This window comes from Podarcis melisellensis (assembly GCF_964234715.1).
Source record: "Podarcis melisellensis genome assembly, chromosome: 14".
NCBI classification, from domain to species: domain Eukaryota; kingdom Metazoa; phylum Chordata; class Lepidosauria; order Squamata; family Lacertidae; genus Podarcis; species Podarcis melisellensis.
The window spans coordinates 127,483-139,398 of record NC_138546.1 but is presented as its reverse complement, the minus strand read 5'-3'; the positions used below and the strand labels follow the sequence as shown (position 1 = coordinate 139,398).

General features: G+C 55.7%; 1 protein-coding gene across 1 annotated transcript; it reads right to left on the bottom strand.

The window, feature by feature from the left end:
* Nucleotides 1-1,700: 1,700 nt before the first annotated feature.
* Nucleotides 1,701-11,888, bottom strand: FAM234A (family with sequence similarity 234 member A). Its single transcript, XM_081889201.1, has 12 exons — nucleotides 11,790-11,888; nucleotides 10,538-10,826; nucleotides 10,324-10,443; nucleotides 10,043-10,222; nucleotides 7,343-7,473; nucleotides 7,053-7,185; nucleotides 6,768-6,909; nucleotides 5,810-5,950; nucleotides 5,282-5,357; nucleotides 3,905-4,063; nucleotides 3,236-3,341; nucleotides 1,701-2,799 (listed from the first exon to the last, which is right to left on the bottom strand). The coding sequence occupies exons 1-12, from the start codon at nucleotides 11,871-11,873 to the stop codon at nucleotides 2,588-2,590; spliced, it is 1,773 nt and encodes a 590-aa protein (XP_081745327.1). The 5' UTR covers nucleotides 11,874-11,888; the 3' UTR covers nucleotides 1,701-2,587.
* Nucleotides 11,889-11,916: the final 28 nt, after the last annotated feature.

Below are 11,916 nucleotides of genomic sequence, written 5' to 3'. Positions count from 1 at the left end.
CACAGCTCTGCTCTCCCATTGCATTTCCCCAGCAGAACCTGGAGAGCCTTTAACCCCACTTGGCCCCCTCTTTGACCAGGGGGTTGCAGCCAAGTCCCTCTCTCATTCCCCTGGCAGGCCTGCGGGGCAAGAGGGCCGCTTTGCCCCCAACATTTCTGCCTGGCCCACCCGTCCTCACGCCTGGGGGAAAGTGGGGCAGGGCACCCTCTTAGCCTGGCACTGCTGCCGTTCCCGCTTGCTAATCCCAGCCTGGCATGCTGCCTCCACTGCTGAACAGATGCCAGCAAAGCACTTTCGGAGCAGATTTGGGCCGAGGGCTGGAAGTCAGCCAGGAGCTGCTCTGCCGGGACCCCCTCTGGCCTGCACAACAGGGACGTGCGGGGGGGGGGGGAGTTGTGTGTGTGTGTGCACATTAACAGCTGAGAGGGCGCAAGCCGAGCCCCTGGTGCCAGGGCCAAGACCTGCTTCTGCAGTTCCTGCTGTGGCTATTTTCTGGTGCCGTTGTGCTAATAATAATAATAATAATAATAATAATAATAATAATAATTTATTTATACCCCACCCATCTGGCTGAGTTTCCCCAGCCACTCTGGGGCAGCTCCCCATCGAGTGTTAAAAACAATACAGCACTAAATCTTAAAAACTTCCCTCAACAAGGCTGCCTTCAGATGTCTTTTAAAGATAAGAGAGCTGCTTATTTCCTTCACATCTGAAAGGAGGGCGTTCCACAGGGCAGGTGCCACCACCGAGAAGGCTCTCTGCCTGGTTCCCTATAGCTTTGCTTCTCGCAATGAGGGAACTGCCAGAAGACCCTCGCTGGACCTCAGTGTCTGGGCTGAATGATGGGGGTGGAGACGCTCCTTCAGGTATCCTGGACCGAGGCTGTTTAGGGCTTTCAAGGTCAGCACCAACACTTTGAATTGTGCTCAGAAATGTACTGGGAGGCAATGCAGATCTCTCAGGATCGGTGTTATGTGGTCCTGGCAGCCGCTCCCAGTCCCCAGTCTGGATGCTGCATTCTGGATTAATTGCAGTAGCCTTGACGGAGGGACTCCTCCTCCAGCTCCTGCTCCCAGGGGATGCAGCGTGGAAGAAAGTGCAGGAGCAGAGCGGCTGCTTGGCATGCAGAAGCCCTTTCCTGACAGCCTCTCCCAGCCAAGCTCTGGCTCCTTGGACGACTCCTGCCTGGCAGCGTAGGCAGCAGCAGCCGTAGGGACCAACGGCCTCACTGAAAACCTGCACAGGGAAAACTCTGCCAAAGCACAGAGGTCCTCTTGCTTGCCTGAGCCCAGGAGGGGGCAAGGGCACAGCCGACCCAGGACTTAGCAAGACTGGCAGCACTCCCCTCTTGCGTCAAGAGATGCTTCCAGGTACCTAAGGGCTTATTGGAGTGAAGGAGGGGGCTGCCCTGCCACACAGAGGTCTCTCTTTGAAACCCCCACCCCCCAAACAGGAGTGGCATATAACCAGGTCACCGGATTCTCCTTGCCAGTCTGGAGGATTTGAATTTGGGCCTGGGGTGCAAGCGAGCCACGGGCTCTTCATCCCCGAGAGAGCATGGGCAGGGGGAGAGGGTGTCGAGAGGAGGGGCCTCTGCCCATTGCGCCTCCTCCCCCCCCCAAGTGAATGCCACAGGTCTGGGGGCCCAGCTCATTCTGGTGACCGATTGCAGGAGCCCCAAGATAGAACGAAAACGGAGGTTGTGGACAAGGAACCAGGATTTATTGAAACCACAATAGTAGCAGTAGCAGCAGCAGCGAGCTGGCCAAGTCCCCGCCTCCTCAGGCGCAAGAGGTGGCCCTGTGTGCGAAACCTCCACCACCAAAGCCCAAAGGAAAAACCTTTGAGAAATCCCCGAAGGCGGAAAAGCAGCCCCGTTGGCTTCAGTTCTGGCGGTGGGGGGTGGGTCGCCTGGGCAAAGGATGCTGTGGGGGGGCGGGTTTCAGGCCCTTCCCCTTGCAAAGCAGCCAACCCCCTTCCTCCTCCCTGCGCCAAGTGGGGCCTGAAGCCAAGGCCAGCAGGGTGGCAAGGCTGGGGAAGGGGGAGCAAGGGAGAGCCCCCCCGCCCCCCCAGGCTGCTGCCCCTGAGCGCTGCAGGCCAGGGTCCCACTGAGCTCTCAAGGCCCCCACCCCCAAACAACTCCCTGGTTCCCTGCTGGCTCCCAGCCAGTGGAGGCAGCAGCTAGAGGGAGGAAGGAGGAGCTGGGCAGCCAAGGGAGTGGGGGCTGCAGACATCAACCCCAGTGAGGTGGGGGGTGCTGAGCCCTCTCCTCCCCCCAGGAGAGTCCATTGGTGGGGGAGCCTTCCAGTGCCAGTCAAGGGGCCACATGCTTGCTTGCCCCCCAATCCAGGCCTCCACAAAGACAGAGAGAGGGAGCCTTTGCGGCAGGAATCCCCCAGGGAAAGGGCCCTGGGTGCGGGCGAGGAGCAGCGCTGGGAAGGCCGCCTCTGCCCCCTCCCGCCATGCCAGCCCTGCCCATTGTCAGCCTCGCGGTGGCTCTTCTCTGCCTTCTGGCACTGCGGAAAGCCTCTGCCGGCCTCGGGTCCTCCGGGGTGGTCCTCTCCCTGCACCCCAGCCTTGCCGGCGCTCACTGGGGGCTGCGGTACCTCATCCTGAGGAAGCGCTCCCGGACGCTCTGCTCGCTGTTCTGCGCCACCTGGTTGAGCCAGATCACGTGGCTGCCGGCGATGGCCTCCTTCAGCTTCCACTTCGACAGCGTCACTTGCCCGGGGGCCTGCCCTACCTGGGGCCCCGTCAGGAGCACATAGCAGGCGTGGCGGCTCCGCTCAAAGAGCACCCCTGGAAGTGAAAGAGGGTGAAGGATTGGGGGGTAGGCAGAAGCAGCAGCGGCAGCCTCCTCCTCCTCGCAGCCGCCCCCCCAGCATGGCGAGGCCCCTGACTGTCAGGAGCCAGGCCTTGTGACCAACAGGACTTTGCAGGACTGGGGCCGTCCTAAGTTTGTTCTGGAGAGGCAAGGCAGGTGAGACAGATTGGTAACTCACAGTACCTGGTGGCAAGAGCTGGGAAGGGTTATAAGGTCAGCATTTTCCCTTTGGCTCTTTGCCACAGCAACACGTTTCCTGCTTTGCTGCTTTTGGCTTCTTGATCCTTGGACCCTTGACTTCCTGACTCCTGGACCCCCGTTCCTGCTCCCACCCTGCCATCTTACCCCCGGTCCTGACGTCCCCTGCCAGGACTTCGATCGCCCGTGAACCGGACCGTGACACCGACTTACCCTCAAAGGCCACGATGTGCTCCGTGACGTTGCTCGTCTCCAGGAGGACATTGGGCAAGGCGGGGTGGAACATGTACAGTTGCTGCTGGGCACCGTCCCAGGACCCCTGGCACCAAGAGAGAAGAGAGCTGCAGGCAAGGGCAAACTGCGCAGAGCAGGCCCCGCCAGCAAGACCCCCCCATAACACACGGAGGGAGCGCATTCCCTGCATGAAATGTGCGCTGGCAAGGTTGTGGCAATTAGGGAAGGCGATTCTGTTATGCGGTGGCAGAGGAGAGGGGCAGGGGTACCGGGGCAACTCTGTGCCAGTGTGACTGTCGCCCCGGGCACACAAAGCCAGACATGTGGGAAGGCTGGTGTTCTCCTTTTGGGGTTCAGAGGCCTTTCATGGAATTGCAGTGGAGTTGGGAGGGAGCACAAAGCTTGTTAGTCCAACCGCATGCAAAGGCCACTCTTTTGCCCAACGTGGGGCTCAAACCGACGACCATGGGGTTAAGAGTCTCATGCTCTACCAACTGAGCTAGAGATTCCTAAAGGCAAATTCCATTCAGCTACCCCCCCCCCCGTCCAAAGCCAGCTGGCAGAAGGAACAGTTTCTTTGCATTTGGGGGTTTGGGGGTGGGGGCCTTTGCATTCCCTTCCTGCTACAGCATGCCACCCTCCGCTTACCGTTCCGTTTGCGTCCCTCTGGTACAGGCCCCAGAAGAGGAAGACCGATCTGCGGTCGAAGGTGGACAGGGTGGCCGGCCGGGGGCTGTCGGCACCCGAGAGCAGCTGCAGGCCAGCCTCCCACTCGATGTCTCCGGAGGTGCCTTCCATGACCAGGACCTGCGGAGAAGAGGCCTGCCTTAGAGGGTGCTGCCTTCTCGGGTCCTTAGCGCTCTTCTCTGCAGCCCCGGCTCCGGGTGCTTCTGCCACGGGGTGCTGGGCAAGGCAAAGGTGCTCAGCACCCAGAAGCTGCTCCACGGCAGGCCAGGACCAAGCCTGACCATCACACCTATAAAATGCATAACTTCGGATCTGATTAAGCGGACCCTCCTTCACCAGATTTGCTCATCTTTAATAATAATAATATATAATAATTTATTATTTATACCCCGCCCACCTGGCTGGGTTTCCAGCCACCAAAGTCCTGAGGGTGGGAGGTGGCGCTTTTGAGGGGGTGACACTCTCTCTGAAGGAGCAGGTACACAACTTGGGGTCCTCCTGGGTGCACTGCTGTAGCTTGGGGCCTCCTTCAGCCTTGGCTGGTGGCCCAGCCGTGCCCCCACCTGCACTGGGACAGCCTAACCTCTGTCATCTGTCCTCCTGCAACCTCCAGGTTAGGTTACTGCAATGCGGCACACCTGCGACTGCCTCTGAAGATGCTTTGGAAACTTCAGCTGCTGCAGAATTCAGTGGCCACGATGCTCAGCAGGGCAAGGCGGTCTGAGCACGTATTGCCAACTCTGGCCCAACTGCACTGGCTGCCAATCAGTTTTGGGGCCCAATTCGAAGTACTGGTTTAAAAGCCTTCAATACCCCAAGGACTGCCTCTCCCCATATGAACTGACTGAGACCCTGCGACTGTCACCCGCGTCCCTTCTTTCTGTGCCCCACACCCCTACTTCACAAGAGCTCTGGAGGGTGGCAACACAAGGACAGTCCTTTTTCGCGGTGTCTCAGGTTTGTGGGATGTTCTCCCCAGAAAGGCTTGCCTGGCGCCTGCTTCACGTGTCTTTTGACACCAGGCAAAAACATTCCTCTATGGCCTTTTTAATGCGGCAGGGTCCCAGGGGGTCAAAGGCATTGTTCTCACTTGATATTGTGCTGTGCATTTTTATGATGATTTTCTTGTTTATGCCCTGCCCACCTGGCTGGTTTCCCCAGCCACTCTGGGCAGCTTCCAGCAAAATATAAAAAATAATAAAATGCCAGACATTAAAGACTTCCCTGATCAGGGCTGCTCTTTTTCCCCCTGTAAACCACCCTGTGATCCTCAGATGAATCATAAAACACTGCCTTTGCTGCAAGGGACTCCGTGTGGCTGTGGGCCTTTCAACAAACCTTCTTCCTGGAAGAGTCTCTGCTCATAACGATAACGTCGACCTCGTCCGGCCTGTAGGCTCCAAGCACAGGCTCGCTGCAAGAGGGAGATGAGAAGGGGCTGAACAAGCCGTTCCCAGCAGCCCTGACTGGCACACCGGACCTATCCCTCCTCCACCCTATCTTTCCAGAAAAGGGGGATGAGATTGTTGGTTAAAGAGGGAAGCGGAGAAAGGGATTTATCTCCAGAAAGCTGTGGGGAAGCCCCACTCCCTTCCCAGTTGCACAAGCCCTGCCCTGCCCTTCCCTTCCCTTCCCTTGGGCATTCTGCCTGCACTCAGGAGCACCGTTGGCAAATTCCTCTGGGCTGCAAAGCCCACCTGTAATTAATTGCTCAGAGCCTCACGCATGGCAAAACCACTGGCCGGCCCTCCTTGAGAAGGGAAAAGTCACAGCTCAGGGCATTCTCCCTGCACGTCTTAGGATGAGGCACAAGCCAGAGTCGGACCCTGCAGGTCATGGTTGTTGGCAGAAGCGGGCACCCCTTACCTTATGATGTGGGGTGTCTCTGTGACCCACATCGAGCCCAAGCGCTGCCCGTCCACCAGCTCAAGCATGTTCGATCTTGAAACCAGAAAATCGGCGCTCGAAGACACAGGCATCTTTGTCAGGTAGCGGATTTCTCCAGTGCTAAACAGGGAGGGACCGAAAGCGTTGGTCATTGCTCAGCTGGGCCTGCAGGGGGCAATTGTGCCAGCTGACACCAATGAGGGCAAGAGGAGGCTGGCGGGGGGAGACCACATTGCCCTCCTGACCCCAGAAGACGGCTCTTCTGACAAAGGGAAAGAAGCACCTTCTTCTCTGTAGAACTTACAACAACCATGTTGTTGTAGTACAGGTGGAGGCTTCCCAGTGCTATTTTTCTGGGGGTGCACATACCCCTAAATATTTTGTGAATCTAACGGGGGAAGAAACTAATTTTTATTTTAAAAAATTAGTTTCTTCTCTAGCCTGGTGCATCGTCAGTTCTGCTGCTCCCTCCGATGGCAGCCTCATTTTCTGTCAGAGTGTTTCCTGAGTCTCAGACGGAAGCGGGTGTTTAATGTGTGAAGTAGGAGTTGGAATCTAGCACAGTGATTGGTCCATTTTGTTGTTACCACCTCTGATGGCGGCTTCCTTTCCCGCTGGAATGCATGTTCTTTGTACTTTTGTCCATTAACCGTGTTTATTTTTCTTGGTTTGAACTTGAGTCAAAATGAGAGTACCCCTAAACATTTTCTAAGAAAAAAAGCACTGGGGCTTCCTAATACAAGATCACCAACTGAACTGGCGACTTTTTGGCTCACAGCAACACTACCTCTCTCTCTCAAGCCCACTTGCTGCTCTCAGACGTGGCCCTTCTTCCCAAGTTCCCACCCGGCTTGCTCTGAACGCTACGCATTCTTCCCCAAGCCCCCCAAGGGCCAACCCCGCCTCCCGCCCCCGCTGGAAGCCCTACAAGCGCTACCTGAGCAAGGTGACCTGGCGCGTGGCGCTGTTGATCGCCGTCTCCCAGAGTGGATCTTCCGTCAGACCAGAGGTGCTGTGGGCAGGAGAGCTGAACGCCATCTGGCACAGCGCTTTCAGAGAGTAGGCGTAAAGGGCCTTTGCTGAGGGAGGAAGGGAGTCGGTGAGCCAAGCAGCAGTGTCTTCGCCAGACTCTAAAGCGCGTCTCTTCTCCAGAGAGGACCCCGCCCTCGGCAGGGACCCCTGGGCCAAGACGGGGCCTGTCTCCAGAGGGGGAAGGACTCACCTGTGTACAGCAGCACATAGGGGGAGCCCTTCGGAGTGACCTGCATGAGGTGGCCGACTCTTCCTGGGAGATGCAAGGTCCCAACGGATCCAATCTGGGTGCCATGTTTCCCTGAATAGAAGTGGGCTTGAATCTGCAGAACAAGCGAAGGCCATGGGATTCTTGCGCCCGGGGAGGAAGCTGAGTTATCCTGCCGCCACTGCCTGCTCAGTCTTAAAGAGGCTTGCATGGCAATGCTGAAGAAATGCCAAGTTTCCTCGCTATAGTTATCTATCGTTATTTAAGCTCACCTCCTCTCCCGTCTCAGCAAAGACCAAAAGGTCAGAAGTGCTGTCTCCGTTGACATCTGGGATCTTCAGCAATGGACTCAGCACTGTTGAATTAGGCCCGAGGTTGGCAGCCTCATTCCAGAGAGTCTGGCCTGAGGAATAAGCAGGAAGCAAGGGCCTCATGGGGTAAGGGGAGGAAGGAGACAAAGGACCGCAGGTCCCAGCATTTTGGGGGCCTTGGTCATGGAAGCCAACACACACTCCTGGCCACAACTCTGCCTCTCCTTCCCTCTTGCCCACTTTCTGTTTTGGAACACAGAATATGGGCTAAAATAGAAATGATAATAATAATAATAATTTTTTTTTATGCCCCGCCCTTCCCGGTTCAAAAAACTGGGCTCAGGGCAGCCAACAACAAATTTAAAACACTTAATTGATGCAACAAAAAACAGCATAAAAGACAGTATAAAACAATAAATTCAGAAATTCAAAAATCAGTTTAAGGGGAAAATCCATCCAATAAACATTAGATGTTCACCAGGGCTAGCTGGCTAAATTAGTCCTATTTGGGCCAGCAAGGAGAAGACAGGAGCTCCAATGCTCTCCTGGCTTTGGCATAAAGGTGGATGGCAGCGGAGCAGCCTCTGGCACCCAATCGCAGAGCGGAGCTCACGGAATTAGACTCAAGAGGCCACTTAGTCGCTGATTCCTCCTGGGGCTGATCCAGCAGGCAGCTCTCTTGTCCGTCTGAGCAGAACGGAATCTCACTGTTGCTGCCCAGAGCAAAGCCGCGTCCAGTTAACGTAGCGCCAGCCCACTTGCAGGATGCAGAGGTGCCCCGTCAGTGGGATGGGTGCTCTTCACTCGATACAATACCTTTATTGTCATTGTCCCACGCAGAACAATGAAATTGAAAAATCTACATAAGACATTCAACCCCCCTAAAAACTCTGAAACCCAATTTAAAATACAATATACTATAGAGATTCTTTATACTGCATTTAAAACCAGAATTGCATTTGGGTAGAAACTGTTTCTCAGGAGGCTAGTCCTGGTTTTTATAACCCTGTACCTTCTTCCAAAAGGCAGAAGCTGAAAGAGATCATTTCTGGGGTGCGCACTATCCTGCGCTATCTCTGCAGCTTTCTTACGGCACCTGGCAGCATAGATTTGATCCAAGGTGGGAAGAGTGCACCCAGTTATTCTCTCCGCAGTCTTTACAACCCTGGACAGCATTGTTTTTTCCCTGACTGTGCACCCCCCCAAACCACACACACAGACCATAAGTTAGTACACTCTCCACAGTGCAATGGTAGAATGCCATCAACAGGTCCTTGGAGAGATTGTTTTTCTGGAGGATTCTCAGAAAATATAACCTCTGCTGTGCTCTCTTCATCAGGTCTTTGGGGTTTTCTCCCCAGGTTAGGTCATCTCTCAACTCCATTCCCAGAAATCGAAACACTGAGACCTGTTCCACTCCTTCATGAGAATGGAGAAATGCACCCGGAAGACAAAAGGTATTGAGGAGCTAGCGACACAGAGCCCTTCCTGCCTCCTCTGTTCCTTCTCCCTCCCTTGCTCTTGTTCAGTTTTTTGATGGTGTGAGAACAGTCTTTAATGTCCTGGGAACATTGGGAGAAGCCCCACATGCAGCTCCCTTAATCAGCTGTGGAGGATGTGTTACGATATTCCATTCCACCTTAAGAGGAACAGGCATGACTGCTGTGTGTCACGTGCCTGTTTACATTCCAGCACAGCCTGCTGGGAACTTCCGTTTTGTGTATAGCTTTTGCTTATGCACAAAGGGGAGCAGACACAAAGGGGAGCAGACATGTTTTTCCTCTGTCCTGATGCTGAATAAAATGCCTGTAAATATGCTTTACACAGCCTCTCTCTGCCCTTCCGTTGCCAAGAGTTCTTATCTCTGCTGGCTTGCGTGCCGTTTCTGAAGCTCGGGTTGCAGTTACATGCTGATCCGGGGACCAGAGTTCGCTCGGCTGCCGGCCGGTGGGCTGGAGCCAGCTGGGGGCCTGCCAACTGCCCCTGTTCCCTTGCATCCCAGAATAATGCTGGGTATCTTCTTTGATGCTGGACGTTGTTTTGAGAAAGTGAGGCATTGGGAGGGGGTGGCTATCTATAAAATGGGACAGTTTGGCCAGAGTTTCTCTGAAGCTTGTGCACGGACTGATCAGCCGCAGGCCCCTGCAAACTGAGGCTACCTGGGGGAGTCGCTTCGCCGCTTCTTGGGGGTTTCCAAGTGGCAGATTGAAGTGTATGCTTGGTATGTATATACAGCGGTACCTTGGGTTACATACGCTTCAGGTTACAGGCTCCACTAACCCAGAAATAGTGCTTCAGGTTAAGAACTTTGCTTCAGGATGAGAACAGAAATCGTGCTCTGGCGGTGTGGCAGCAGCAGGAGGCCCCATTAGCTAAAGTGGTGCTTCAGGTTAAGAACAGTTTCAGGTTAAGAACGGACCTCTGGAACAAATCAAGCATTTAACCTGAGGTACCACTGTATTGCTTGCTGTTTTTAGAATATATATTTTTTAATCTTCTCACTCGCTTGCGTATTTTGTATTGCTCATGAATCTCATTTGAAAGGAACCACCTTGCCTTTGGCAAGACAACCCCCCCCAACCCCCTCGTCGCACCAGGAAGGTTTCCTGCATGCCTCTTGCCGTGACGCTCTGGGCAAGGGGCTGCTGGACACCTGCCTACCTGTCTCCAAGTCGATGGCTGCCAGGATGTCCGGCTCCCCTACAATGAAGCAGGCTGGGGTGTGATCCTGCTCCCTGGAGCAGTCCATCAGCAGGAGCTCTTGGGCGACAGGCCTCTGCCAGAGCGTGCTGCCGTTGGTGCCCGAATGAGCGGCCAGGAAGGCACAGGGGGAGGCCAAGCCTGGAGGAAGAGGAGCAGCCCATTCAGCCCCGGCGGCCTCCTCCCCTCTCTCCCCCAAGGAGCAGCCTCTGCAGAGCCGCTCAAGCCCCAGGAACCCTCACCTTGGCTGGCGCAAGAGCTGTTTGTGCTGTTGCTGCCGGCACTGGCAGCCTTGAAGGCAAAGAGGACGTCCTGGACCCGGTCCTTGTTGACGTCCTGCATGGCCAGGAACGCGTAGGTTGCTGCAAAGAGGCCAGAATGGGGGGCTTCAGCAATGGGCCGCAAGCACCCGTGGGCCCCCAGGAGCGGCTGCGGCCCCTGCGCCCACGCACTCACCTGTGTCCTCGTAAGTTCTGCTCCACATCCTTTGGGAAATGGGCCTCACGGGGCACGGGATGATAAAGGAGAAGGCAAACACCACCGTGAGGCACAGGAAGAGGGAGAGGAAGAAGGCCGCCGTGCGCCATCGCGAGAGCCGCTTGAGCTTCTTGGGGGCTGCTTCCTTCTGGGTGCAGTTGGCCAGGCCCTCAGGACCTTTGCCCTCCTCGTTCTTCAGCGGGTGGATCTCGGCGTCCAGGTCTTTGCTCTCCATCCTAGCTGGCTCTTGGGGGAAGGAGCTCGGATCCTGCCACACAGAAGGGAGCCTGGATCAGGCCAAACAAATGCCGACCTGACCCAGACCCACAGTGGCCAACCCAACGCCTGTGGGGAACCTTGCCCAGCAAACAGCATTCAGAGCGGTGCTTTCATTGCTACAGTTTGTGGGGTTTGCACAGGATTCATTTGTGCACAGTTGTTTTTAATTAATTAATTATAATTAATATAATTAATAATTATGATTAATATAATTAATAATAATAATAATAATAACATATTTATATTAGATAGATAATTTATTACGGTCAAAGACCAGCTTGCACAACACAAATAAAAACAGCATTCATAAAGATAAAATACACAACCAGAGCAGACTGCAGCAAAAGCCTCATGAGCTGAAATTGAGCTATATGCATACACCTGAACAACCACACGGGCTGCCATAGAAATGGACCCTGAGGCACCCAAAGGGCAACTTCGGCATTTCCCCAGTAAGTAGAGGATGAGCTGTGCCTACAAATTATGTATTTATATTTAATATAATTAATAATTATAGTCGTCATATGGGCTGAAATAGTTAATGATAGTCATCACGGCAACATTCGTAAAACTGAGAACATGCTCTCTGCCGGCCGAGGCGGCTCAGAGTCTCGCCCCGCCGCCCCCAGCAGCGCCCTTCTCCTCCTCCTCTGCCGCCGACGGAGGCCCCGGGGGGCGTCCGGGTGGGGAATTCTTCCGCCCCCGCCCCCCGGGCCCTGCAGGCCTCCGGACTACGACTCCCATGATCCCCCTGCGGGGCCGCCCTGCCGGGGCTGCTGGGAGTTGTAGTCCGGAGGCGAAAGGGGCGCCCAGAGGAGCCGGGCCCGGAGCCCCTCGGCAGCCCCGTCGGCGCCCTCCCTCCCTCCGCCTCCACGCCCGGGGGTCCTTCCAGCGCCCCTGCCCCGCTCCGGGCGGCGCTCTGCACATGCTCAGGGGCGCCCTCGCGGCCTACCTCGGCGGCGCAGGCGCTCCTACCGACCGGTCCGGCCGAGGGGCGGGGCCTGGCGAGCGCCGGGAGAGCGCATGCGCCAAGCATCGCCTCGCCCGGCGAGGCGCACCGACGTCACGGGAGCGCCGGC